The sequence below is a fragment of the Anabrus simplex genome, chromosome 7 (assembly GCF_040414725.1).
Source record: "Anabrus simplex isolate iqAnaSimp1 chromosome 7, ASM4041472v1, whole genome shotgun sequence".
NCBI classification, from domain to species: domain Eukaryota; kingdom Metazoa; phylum Arthropoda; class Insecta; order Orthoptera; family Tettigoniidae; genus Anabrus; species Anabrus simplex.
In genome coordinates, this window is record NC_090271.1 from 50,020,290 (window position 1) to 50,033,955 (window position 13,666).

The 13,666-nt window shown below is 38.1% G+C and overlaps 1 protein-coding gene across 2 annotated transcripts in view; it reads right to left on the bottom strand.

Annotated features, from left to right (window-relative positions):
- LOC136877226 (uncharacterized) overlaps positions 1–12,981 on the bottom strand; it is a 124,539-nt gene extending 111,558 nt beyond the window's left edge. Inside the window, exons 1-2 of one of the 2 annotated variants that reach the window (XM_067151078.2) lie at positions 12,518–12,981; positions 6–96 (exon numbers count right to left, since the gene is read on the bottom strand). In XM_067151078.2, the coding sequence (XP_067007179.2) occupies positions 6–69 (64 nt within the window). In that variant the 5' untranslated portion in view covers positions 70–96; positions 12,518–12,981. Of the gene's footprint in view, positions 1–5; positions 97–189; positions 958–12,517 lie in introns of those variants that run through there. The other variant, XM_067151079.2, reaches the window with a different exon arrangement.
- Positions 12,982–13,666: the final 685 nt, after the last annotated feature.

The window sequence follows — 13,666 nt, forward strand, 5'->3', positions numbered from 1 at the left end:
CTTACCATCAGAATTGATGCAGTTGTCCAGATTAACAACAAGTAGAGTTGGATCTACTTGGATATCCATAGTGAGATGATTTCATACAGTAGTAGTCTGGAAAGTATATGAAGAATAATTAATACCAAAATAAAAAACATATCAGCTGAAGGTGATAAACTGCATAACAAAAGAAAACAACCCCCTTACCAGTGAGTGAAGATAAGAATCCATAAAAGATACTATAATTGAAAGGTGGGTGATGGGTGCTACATTTAACTCAAAAAGGTACATCCCAGAATGATGTTCATTGGTAGGCCCTGCAGTCTAGGGGTAGAGAGCCTGATTTTTACCTACAGGCCCAAGGATTGATTCCCGGCCAGATTAGGGATTTTTACCTGGACCTGAGGACTGTTTTGTGGCCCACTCAGCCTATGTCAGAGCAACTGAGGAGCTATCCAACGGTGAAAGAGTGACTCCAGTCCAGAAAGCCAAGGAAGAGAGGATTTATTGCTCTGATAATGTGTCACCTTATAATCTGCAGGTCTTGGCCTGAGCAGTGGTCATTTGGTAGGCCAAAGCTTCTCAGGGCTGTCATACCACAGGGTTTGTATTTTGTTTTAAACCCACAACAGGCACACTAGGGCACTGAGTACCACATTTTTTTTAATTTTATCTTTTTGGAATGTGCAGCTGGCGCATTATCGAACAGTTCAACAATAGTAAGTACTGTGTTGGAGTGAATGGGTACTGCTGGAAGTATAAGAAAAGGTCTTCAGTGGGGTGATCACATTTAACAAAGTTGTGAATACAGTAAGGGTTACAGATTTCTTCATACGGTAATGAGAGTATTTAGGGTTTGTAGTAAGGATGTAAAAGAAAGGGCATTTAAGTCACTGGTAAAACCCCAATTCGTCTGTCGCATGAGTCATACCAGGCTTCTTCATAAAATCCTGTATGGTGAGCTCTGCTCTGGCACAAAACTCAGGGAACCCCACTGCGGCATATCAAGGATCAGCTAAAGAATACTATGAAAAACGCTGGAATTAACACTCAATCCTGGGATACACTTGCTGAGAATCGTACATTTTGGTGCCACACTGCTTCTACATTAGTTACTGTGTTTGAAGAGGAATGACACAGATACAAAGAGGCTAAACGACAAGAACGGAAGCTCCGTCAAGTTCAGCCCTGACCCCTCCAGCCATTCCATGTGATTTGTGTGGACGTATGTTTCATGCCAAGATTGGGCTACTAAATCATATGAAACATATTCGCAAAACATTGTGAGTGTGAAAATGTAAACAGCTGAAAAATATGTTTCCTCGGATATGAGTTGCAGCCACGACCACCACCCCAATTACAGTTCCAGTGTATGGGACACACACCACGATTACTTGATATAAGAGTATCATTATGAACATGTTGTAAATTTGGGCTGGGAAGACTTGGGAGTAAGGAGATGAGCTACTTGAAGAAGAGTTATATCACTTGAAAATATGATTATTAATGGAAGTAATGAAATCAATCCTGAAATTAATAACAGACTAAGTAAAGGTACAACAATTTATCATCAAGCCAGAGAGCTTTTATGGGATGACAAAGTACCCAAGAGAATGAAATTAACATTATATAAACATTATTTCATACCAATTGTAACATACGGACTAGAAATGCTGGTAACTAATAAGAGACAAGATAGTAAGATCCAAGCAGTAGAAATGAAAATTTTAAGAACATTGGTTAAAAAGACAAGAAGAGATAGAATTCAAAATATTAAAATCAGGGAAGAGCTAAATATAGAACAGTTAGTACAGAACATACAGAAAGCAAGACTGAGATGGTTGGATATGTAAAAAGAATGGGAAAGGAATGAGTAGCAAGAAGGGAATTAAAAAGAGAAGTCAAGGGAAAGTTACCAGTTGGAAGACCAAGAAGAAGGTGGATGGATCAGATTTGGAAGGACATTAGAGAAGCTGGATTGGATGTTGTGGAAGTAATGGAGCAGGAAAAGTGGAAAGACAAAAGGAGTGGAGGAGGCTTGTTAACCACACCCGGACGACTGGAGTGGGACACTGATGATGATGATGACTTTGAGGTTGCACCTATTTAATATAACTTATAATCTTATAGATTACATATACTTTATATTAAAAACATGGGTCACGTTTCATCTCGTATTTGAGTCATTTTCAGCCATAAAAAGTCATTAAGATTAAAATGCGACAAGACTGGCCATTGAGAATATTCCTACGATACATTTAAAATTTGAATCTCTCTTGTGAGGTTTTTCTTCATCCTGTAGAGAAAAGTCCTTCCCATTTACTAATACATTAAAAAAGCCCTCAATGATAACCATATACTGCATGTCCTGACTGACTGAGTCATTGTTGCAGAGCCAAAACTACTGGACATAAAGAAATTAAATTTTGGAGGGACATTTATATTACAGTGTAGGTACTCACTCAGGATGGATGTTTGGATATTCCGTCGATAAGGGCGTTAAAAGGTGGGTGAATTTTTAAAATGAGTTTATCTATATCTCAAAAACTTAACAATTTAAAGACGCGACAATTGGTATTTGGAATCTCCTTTAAAAATTAACAGGAATTTGTTTTGTTTTCGGAAAGTCCACTTAAGGCTACTAAAAATAAGTGAAAAATGGATTGAATCCTTTTAACGATACTTATATCTCAAAAACTGAAATGTTAAAGATGTGGAAATTGGTACATGGAATCTCCTTTAAAAGTAAACACATATCTTGTTCTTTGGAAAATCCACTTGGAGGGGGGGGGGGGTGAAAGAAGTGAAAAAGGGGATGAATTTTTAAAATGGTATACTTGTCTAAAAAACTTAACATATTACAGATGTAAAAATTGGTATTTGGAACCTCCTTTAAAAGTAAAAAACACTTTTTATTTGTTTTCAGAAAATCCATTAAGGGGGTGAAGAGAACAAAAAACGGGCCAAATTCTTTTTATCAGGATACTTATATCATCAAAAACTGAAGATGTTACAGAGATAAAAATAGGTATCTGGAATGTCCTTTAAAAACAAAGAAACACATATTTGTTTTGGGGAAATCCTCTTAAAGGGATGAAAAGAATTGAAAAAGTCGGTAAATTTTTAAAACGAGCGTATCTACACTAGACCTATATCTCAAACATTTAACACACCGGGCGAGTTGGCCATGTGGTTAGGGGCGCACAGCTCTGAGCATGCATCTGGGAGATTGTGGGTTTGAATCCCACTGTCGGCAGCCATGAAGACAGTTTTCCGTGGTTTCCTATTTTCACACCAGGCAAATGCTGGGGCTGTACCTTAATTAAGGCCACGGCCACTTCCTTTCAACTCCTAGGCCTAACCTATCCCACCGTCGCCATAAGACCTATGTGTGTCGGTGCGACGTAAAGCCACTAACAAAACACAACATGTTACAGGCGTGAATTATTATTATTATTATTATTATTATTATTATTATTATTATTATTATTAATCGATACGGCCACCTGTGGGCTACGTTTACACAATCATCCTTCTGTCACGCAGACTGATACCCTTCTCTTTACACTCTCGCCAAAGATTCTTGAGTCTTTGACTACTTCTTGCTCGTTCTTCCACTGAGATGTTCCGTGGCTTCGCATGTTGCTCTTCAGACGCATCCCTCAATCCCGCAACCTTCTTCCTAAATGATGTCCTTTCTTTTATATCCTCCTCCTTGATACCTATTTCTGCTAAGTCATTGTGCACGTGTGTAAGCCATCCCGGTTGTTTTTTCCACCTTTCCTGCAGAAGAAGTATCCTGTTGGCCAATCTCTCAGGGTTCATTCTTTTGATATGTCCATAAAACGTCAGTCCCCTTTTTCTCATCACAGTCGTGATTCTTTCTACTGTCTTGTAGAGCTCCAAATTCGATCTTAACCGGAATGTGTTTTGGTCACTCGTCGACTTTCTAGGGCCTAAGATTTTTCGCAAGAATCTTCTTTCTCTTTTTTCAAGGACTGGGTCAGCCATCCTCGTCAAGGTTTCTGCTCCATAAAGGCACTCTGTTCTAACCACTGTGCAGTAATGTTTTAACTTGGCCTGAATTGAGAGAGACTTGGACTTATAGGTGTCATGACATAGTCTGAATGCCAACTCCATCCTTCTCACCCTTTCCTTTAATCCCTCCTTTTCATCTCCATTGGGGGTGAGTATTTCTCCCAGGTATTTAAATTTTTGCACATGCTGGATATCCCCATACAATGTAACAAGTCTGTCCGTGTCGCCTTTTTTTATAGAATCCATGAATGCTGTTTTTTCGAAAGAGATTCTTAACCCTGTTTTGACTGCAACATTTTGTAGTTCTTCAACTTGTTTCTTGGCTGTTTGACGGTTATCTGTAATAAGAACGACATCGTCTGCGAAGGCAAGGCAATCCAACATCATCGCATTTTTTCCACAACCTATCTTTACCCCATTCTTCATTCCATTTTCAGTCATTCTCAGCCTCCATTCCCTAATAACTTTTTCTAAAATGCAATTAAAGAGTAGTGGAGAAAGGCTGTCTCCTTGCCTCAAACCCGTTTTTATCTCAAATGGATTTGAGAGTTCGCCCATAAATTTGACTTGAGAAAAGGTGTTTGTAAGAGATTGCCGAATTATGGCCAGAGATTTCTCATCCACTCCAAACTCCTGCAGAACGTTCATGAGCACTCCACGATCTATGGAATCATATGCCTTTTTGAAATCAACGAAGGTTATGATTGTCCTCTTCTGATTTCTCATTGATCTTATTTTTATAAGTGATTTTAGAATATAAATCTGCTCAGCACATGAACGCCCTTTCCTGAACCCTGCCTGGTATTCACCAATTTGTTTATCTAGATGTGCTTCAAGCCTCCGCTGCAATGCTTTGGATAGAATTTTGTATGCTATAGGAAGAAGAGAGATACCTCTGTAGTTGTTAACGTTATTTTGGTCCCCTTTTTTGTGTAAAGGATGAATGAGTGCATTTTTTCCAATCACTTGGTATTTCTTCTTTTTCCCAAATAAAAGCGAATAATTCCTCTAGTTTTTCCACTATATTTTCACCTGCAAATTTGAATAACTCTGCAGTAATTGAATCTTTCCCAGGAGCTTTGTTGTTTTTTAGTTGCTTAATGATGTCCCTAATTTCTTCCTTATTTGGTGGTAATGAATCCTTCAACTTGAATTGAGGCTCTCCAAACAGCAATCCATCTTCGGGAGGTTCACAGTTCAGAAGATTCTGGAAATAGTTGGCCAGATACTCGCAATTCTTCTTGTCACCAATAAAGAGTTTCCCTTGTTCACTTTTAAAACATAGATTACCAGGGGAGAATTTTTTGATTCTGTTTTTAAACCTTCTATAGAAATCTCTTGTGTTGTTTCTCTTGAAATCTTCTATGTTGTGCAGCTGTTCTTTCTCGTACTTTCTTTTCGTATTCCGAAGAATTTTTGCTGTGTGTTTCCGTTGTTCCTTGAAGTCTTCGAAATTCTTGTGATCAGTACACCATTTATTCCACGCTTTAGACCTTTCCCGTAAGGCTACTTCACAATCGTCATTCCACCATGGATGTTTCTTCTTTTTGGCGATCATTATAGTCTTTTCAGCTGCTTCTTGTATCCTCCTTGCCATTTCGTCCCAATTCGAAGATTCCAAGACCTCAAGCTCTCGTTTATAGTTCTCAACAATCTCTTGGTTTATCTTGAGTTCATCAGTTCGATATTTCTTGATTTTGGGTGAAGGTCTCTTGAAGGACTTTGGAATAAATCGTATCTTGACTCTAACAAGGTAGTGGTCAGAATATTGGTATCTGGAATCTCCTTTAGAAAATAAAGAAACATGTAGTTTTGTTTTCTGAAAATCCACTTGGAGGGGGGAGGGGGGTGAAAAGTAGTGAGGGGGGGGGGGATAAAAGGTAGTAAAGAAGGAGTTGAATTATTTTTATGAGAATACTTATATCTCAAAAACTGAAAATGTTACAGACGTAAAACTTGGTACATGGAATCTCCTTTAAAAATAAAGGAACATATTTTTGCTTTTCGGAAAGTCCACTTAATGGGGATGTGGGTGAAAAGAAGTGAAGGAGTTGGATCTTTATACAAGGATACGTATGTCTCAAAAAATGAAGATGTTACAGACAAGAAAATTGGTACTTGGAATCCTCTAAAAATAAACACCTTTTTTTGGACATTCTACTTAAAGGGGTGAAAAGAATTTTAAAAGCAAGTATTTTTTTAATGAGTATATCTACAGTATATCTCATATACTTAACATGTTACAGACATTAACATACGTATTTGGAACTAGCTGATGTACCCGTGCTTCGCTACGGAATTCTACCTTGTATACAGAATTCTAGGTTAGGTAGTTTACACGTTGTGAGCAAGATTGTATTAAATTCTATAGCTCTTACCGTTACCCTAGAAACGCGACGGAGAATTCACCAAACGTCTTTTCTCATATGAAAACTGGGTTACGGCATTTCCATTGCAAATGTAGGCCCACTTGCCTACCACCAGTCACAATCAGGCTGGGGAGTTTTCATTATAATGTCAGACACTCACACTCCATCTGCCTTTTTATATCCTAAGAAAGACTGTCTTAGTGGTTTTTCCAGCTGAAATGAACATAAGTCATTACAATAATGTCAGTAGCAACGGCGCGATTAAAAGCAATTCTTTCATATAAAACAGTCGATCAAATGGTAAAACCACACATTTTCTCACGTTTAACGAATGCTGCCGATCCGACAGTCCAAAGTTCCAGAGCTAGAATGACCAAGCCGCAGACAGCCGTGATCCGTGAAAACTCTTCGTCTTTTTTTCGGCGGGGGAAGTCGAATAGTGCAGAGTCCCAGGGCAAAATCTATGTCTTTTTACTAATCCTTTTTCCGAGGAGTACCCGATGAGTCGGAAAATCTCAATTCAGTACATTGGCGGCGGAAAAATCTATCTGACTTGGAGGCAAATTTTTCCTCCAAGCCAGAGCAGAAAGCCCCTCTTTACTGCTAATTTGGAATAAAATGAATATAGAATTTAATAAAAGTGAAGAGGAAGAAGCTTTTCTTAAGAAACGGCTCTTTTTCATGTTGAATTTTGAGTTTATAGTGAATTGTGGGGCTATAATTTGGAATACGTCTAAATTGTAATTCTACACCAGGTCATACTACCACTACCACTACTATTGCTACTAAATGAGCCTCTGCCTTAACTGGGCACACTGCTCATTCAAAACAGCGCGTCAGAGTAGGGATCGAACAGCTGGAATACTATGATGAACCAGTATGTTACACACCAGCAGTATCAAAAAATGTATGAATCAGAGGAATGACATGCTAAAGAAGAAAGTTTTTTTAACTCCCCAGCCATTTCCTGCCAATATTAAGTCAGGCTGTTATACTTGGTACACAGCAATAATCCCATCTATCAGAGTTGAGTGGAAGTATAAGAGACAAGGAACATCACAACAAACAATGCTCAATGTAATGTTATTGTTGATATATTTTATGAGCTTTCGATAATTTAGGCCTTCATGTTTAGTTTTCCTCCGACTCTGAAATACCACTCTTATCATAGTCAGTACGGTAAAACAGAATAAAACACAAATGCTCGGAAATTGTATTCTCTACAACTTTTGTTATGTAGTAATTTTGAATAGGACCAAAAATTAAATTTTAGGCGCCTTCCCCTAAACTACAATTTCATCCAGAATGAATAAAATTGTTTATAGCCTAGACTGTAGTTTCTTATTCCCCGACTCTATAGGCCCATACCGATTTTCATTAAATTCTGTTAACCCATTCTCTCGTGGCTCGGCGTTGATATGGACTTAGCAACAAAAATACAAATTCATGAATATCTGTACGTACGGTAAAAAAGGTATAAGACATAAATGATCGGAAATTTAATTCTATATAACTTTATTTATGCATTATTTATCGATAGGACCATTATAATATAAATACTTGAGAATTAAATGTTAGGCCTTCCCCTAAACTACCATTTCTCTCAGAGTTAATAAAATGATTTATAGCCTAGATTGTAGTGGTTCATACACCGACTTTACATACCGATTTTCATTAAATTCTCTTCAGCCGTTTTCTCGTGATGCGTGTACATCCATACATACAGACAGACAGAAATTACGGAAAAGTAAAAAGTGCATTTCCTGGTTACAGTGGACATGACTGATACAGAAATATTATTCTTTTCAAATTCTGAGCAATGTACAGACAAAACTCTTATTTTATATATATAGAAGATACATAAACATGTATTTTTTTTTTGTTTCCAGAAAATTCATTTCAGGGGGTTAAGAGTAGAAAAAAGCAGATGAATCTTAAAATGAATATTAGTTATCTCAAAAACTTTACAGGTTACAGACGTAAAAACTGGTATTTCGAATCTCCTTTAAAAATAATGTAACATGTATATTTTTGTCTTCAGAAAAGCCACTTAACAGGGGTAAAAAGAAGTGAAAAAGGAGTTGAATTATTTTTATGAGGAGACCTATAAAAGCTGTACATGTTACTGACATGAAAATTGGTATTTGGAATCTCCTTTAAAAATAAAGAAACATATCTGTTTTGTTTTTGGAAAATCCACTTAGGTGGGGGGAGGGAGTAAGGACTGATAAAGGTGTTGAATTATTTTTATGGGGATACTTATGTCTCAAAAACTGAAGATGTTACAGATGAGGAAATATTTTAGGTATTTGGAATCTCATTTTAAAATTTTTTTTTTTTTTGTTTTCAACTTGAGAGAGGACGCCCATGTGGTCAACAGTTATATGTCGCATGTTCCGAAGTTAGTTCTGCCAGTAGCCTGGTCATCTTAACTCCAAAAGACAATACTACAAATGTGGTTTACAAATAGGTTCTGGGGTAAATGAAACTCAAGTTTGATAATAATAATGTTATTTGTTTTACGTCCCACTAACTACTCTTTTACGGTTTTCGGAGACGCCTAGGTGCCGGAATTTAGTCCCGCAGGAGTTCTTTTACGTGCCAGTAAATCTACCGACACGAGGCTGACGTATTTGAGCACCTTCAAATACCACCGGACTGAGCCAGGATCGAACCTGCCAAGTTGGGGTCATAAGGCCAGCGCCTTAACCGTCTGAGCCACTCAGCCCGGCGAAACTCAAGTTTGCTGAGAGTTTTTATACTTTAGGGTGTTTCAGATAATGCCTTAGTGCAGAACCATGGAAATATTTATTACTTTTATCAAATTACAAAATCCACACAAGCGAAGATGCGGGTAACAGCTAGTACATTATAATCTAAAATACTCAAGAAACGCACTTAGTTCTATTGGAAACAGGATCACAGTTTATGTAAAATTGGGCTTGTTATTGTAAACAATTCTTCAATGTTTACTGATTATACAAACTGTTGTTTTTTGCTGTAGCCTTCTTTCAAATTGTACGAAAGAGGGGACTTCTCAAGATGTATTGTAAACTAACACGGACCTAGTATTAGCACTTCAGAAATCTCAATAGATATGCGGTACTAAGATTTATTTATAGCAGTGGCCAACAAGCCTCGGCAAGTCACTTAAGGTAGTCAACTGTGCGGAGGGAGAGAATGTCTTATGGCGATGATGGAATAGGAATAGGCTTAATTAAGGTACAGCCCCGGCATTTGCCATCTTCAGGGCTGCCGACAGTGGAGTTCGAACCCACTATCTTCCGAATGTAAGTTCACACTGTGCGCCTCTAACTGCACGGCCAACTTACTTGGTAACAAGTTCAGTCTATGCTCAACAGGTATCACGCAATTTGGAGCATAATGCATGACGATCTACACAATATGCAATTTCACAAAACCCAGCACTATACACTGAGTGGCCAAAAGTTATGGGAAGGGGTGCCCCATTAGAAAATGTGCCATGTATGACCCCTGAGCAATGCAGCGTAACTGAGCAGTCTGTCACAGACACCAATGTCGTGAAGATGGCAACACGTCACGAGTTAACCGACTTTGAACATGAGATAATCATTAGCGCATAGGCCATAGCATTGGGGAGATTACATGCAAATTCGCGTTTCCGAGGGCAACAGTGCCGTGGGTTGATCTTCAATATTGCAGAGAGAATGTAACCGCCCGCGTAAACTGCCACACGGGAAGACGACAGGTGTTTAATGAATGGACATCATGTCACCTCCACAGAACCATACTGGCCGCTCAACGGGCTACTGTGTATCAGATCACCGCGCATTTGAATGTTAGGAGTCAGGAGACCATTTCTATCAGGACTGTAAGGAGGCAACTGCACTGCATAGGCTTGATAAGGAGTAAGGTAGTTTTTCAAGCTGCTTTTCACAGGCTATACATACTATACATAGTCAATTATTTCAAATAACGAACAATCGTGTTTTGGGTATCTTTAGGCTAAGTTTACAATAGCAAGTTATTGCAGCAATTTACTTGCACGGAGCAACTCACTGCATCAATTGCAAATCTAAATTCTTCAGCAAACTGACTTACAGCGGTTAGCATTTTCTTGGACATGATGCTTGCAGCCAGTCTCGTGCTAGCAGTATGAAGGATATGCTGTAAGCTTCCGCAAATTACTTGCACAGATAGAATCCGACCCTATTTTATGCAAGTGGTACGCGCAAGTGGGGAAGTAGGTGATCACATTTCACACATTTTATTTATCTGCATATTGTAATTTAATTTAGAAAACATAATTAAATTCATGCAAGCACCCCACATGCACTCAATGGCCCAGGAAGGACACTGGTGAATTAATACAAAAAATCAACATCTTCCCAGAAATTTGAAACGTTCACAGTAGTGAATTCAGACAGATAAGAGGCCCAATGCTTTCAGTACCAATGCAAAGGACTTTTAACAAGTCACCAAAGGAAATACTGAGAAAATGGCACAACCTGAAAACACAGTTTTCCCAGGAAGTGAAGAAAAAATAAAAAAGTTGCTCCTCAGGGATAACAGCCAAGTCTTGGTGGGTACATTTTTCAACGAAATTCATAGAGAGTAGGGTAGCAACAATTTTGGACACAGTATGTTCCTTAGCACAGTATGTTCTTTTGTGCATCTGAGAGCAAGATTGTGGATTCTTTGTTCCCATTACTGAATATGTATTACCGTAGTTACTTGCTGAAATATCAATGTACTGTGCATTGGGTTTTAGGTTGTGATTTTATGAATGTCTATGCCAGTCTTATTTTGGAGATGAGGTGAGTTTTGTCAGGAGAGGTCCCCAACTGTGTTATGTTTAAACTATTGCATTAACATAGGGGCATTTCAACGGGACTTCTCATAAGCCTCTTGACCAGAAGCAGCAGCTGCATTTTCGGCCGAGGAAAATTCCGGGTAGGCCTACCGGCCGTTGGAACATTTTAGACTACAGGATAGTAATACCGTGACATGCAATGAATCGCAGATTATAATCTTCATCTCTGTGTTGACATTTAACTAATAAGATAGAGTTTGAGGGATGTTCCACCATTCAACACAGTGTAAAAATACATTAAATTATAAGAAGACCAGTTTTGACAGTTCCTGTTGAAAATTAATTCAGGGGAATATGATAACTATCATCATAATAAGAAAATTTAAAGGTGATAGCCAGGAAAAACATCAATGGGTTGCAAGACATTACTTTGAAATGCAACGCATACATGGCAAGCAGCACTTGAACTTAATATGTTTCTAGTTCTGGCCTAAACTGTCCTGTCTTCATGGAGTACGTAACACTGGAAACGCATACACTGTTGAACATATGACACGAACACTTATAACGATATAAATCCTTAGCTCTCTAAGAGCGTTCCTGAACTTGACAGTTCTGCTTCTATCTTAAAAAAAACTGGATAAAATACACACACCTTGAAACAAATGTACATTTGTAGCATTTGTACACTGGACCTAATATGTAACAAATGGGAGGGGGGGGGGGGAGGCATTTAAAAGGATAATCCTTAAATAACAGAGAATATGGAAGACTTTTCAGCAAAGATCCAATAAAGTCCATGCCAAACACACTGAAAGCTGTTCTAAAGGTTTTGCCATTTAGTAGGCCACTGATATTTTTTGTTTTTGTTTTGAAAACACTGAAGGTACATTTTGGGGCTATTATCGTACAAAATTACAAATATATTTTGGTTACGACTGGAATGAAACCTGAGGATCCTATTTATACTAAGTATCGACTGTAAAATACTTTGTAGTGAAAATCATATGCTCAGTCTGTCACGACGTTCGACAAGTCAAATTAATACAGTCACCATTCTATTACGTCAAATCAATACACATGGGACGTTTTTACACTTTAATTCAGGTATACAATAGGTGTTTCATACCTAGTCAGACTGCACAACTACTACGAATAATTTGCCTTCGAAAAGAACAAGACAGCCTCCCAGCATCAAACAAAGGTAACATTACCTTTTTTTTTTTTTTTTTTTTTTTTTTTTTTTGTAAATACTGGAAAATCCAAGCTTTCACAATTTATGAAATGGATACCTACAGGGATGCATATTTGTGTTCAGTCATTCACTACTCACCCAAGACGTTTTCCTTCTGTTCACAAAAGGTAAGCTTACTCCATTCGGGTGATCACATAGCCCAAATTTTATTCTCATTTATTAAATAACAGAAAAGGATCAGGGATTGCTTCATTGCGAGAATAACTGATAAGTAGCTACTCGGAGAATCCCTTGAAAACCTGAGCAAACGAAAAATCTCTCTTACAAGAATCATTTTGATTCTTAACGATACTCTGTCTTTATACCGCAGCCGCCATTTTCGTACACATAGGCCTTTGTAATAGACATTAGAGTAGTAAGTGAAGGTAGAGGATGGGCTGACTGGTCAGAGGCCAGAGTAACATGTTCAGATCATTGCAATAATCGCAGCAGGTACAAGGATGCCCATCAGAATCTCACACATAATGGAACAAGTACTATATGCTTATTTACGACAAAGAACCGAAGTATGTTGAACGCAAAGAACCAAAGAGAAAGAATTATGCGACTAGTTATTTATTCCTTATTTACTGTAACATTTGGCCACTGGCTCCAATATATTCTACTTTTTTTTTTTTTTTTTTTTTAGAACTGGGCTGTCGAGTAATAGAAATACAATACCGGTAATAGCTTTTATACGCGAAGTTGAAATATAGTATGTAGGGTAAAGTACGGTACTGTAGGTATATTTCATTTCGCACTTCTACTTGAGTGGCTCAAACGCCTTTACACTTTCCACACTTAATTTCACTGTTGAATATGTCTTTCGAAAAAATAAACGTACACCTTTTAGTAACTCTCTTCGGGACAAATACTGCGTAGCGGACGTGACAAATTCCGTCGTTCACTGCAGAAGTGCCACAGACGATGATTTTCGGTATCTGAGGGCTCCTCGATCTTGAAAACGAATAAGACACAATGTTGGACTTTGAGTAGCTGGAGAACAGATATGTTCTAAACAGCCTTTAAAGTGTGTTTTTTCTTTTGCCACGCGAACCATAATGTCATTGTATTCCGCTTGGCGTCTTAGGTAGCTGAAGAAGAGTAGGATGTCATAGCTCGTTAGGTTCCTCGTCAATGCATAATGCAAATGTATACTTATGAGGTATTTTACGCAGGCCACAGTGGACTGGGTAGTCAAGATCTATGCCTGATACATTTCTCTCATGATTCTTTTTTACTTTCTCT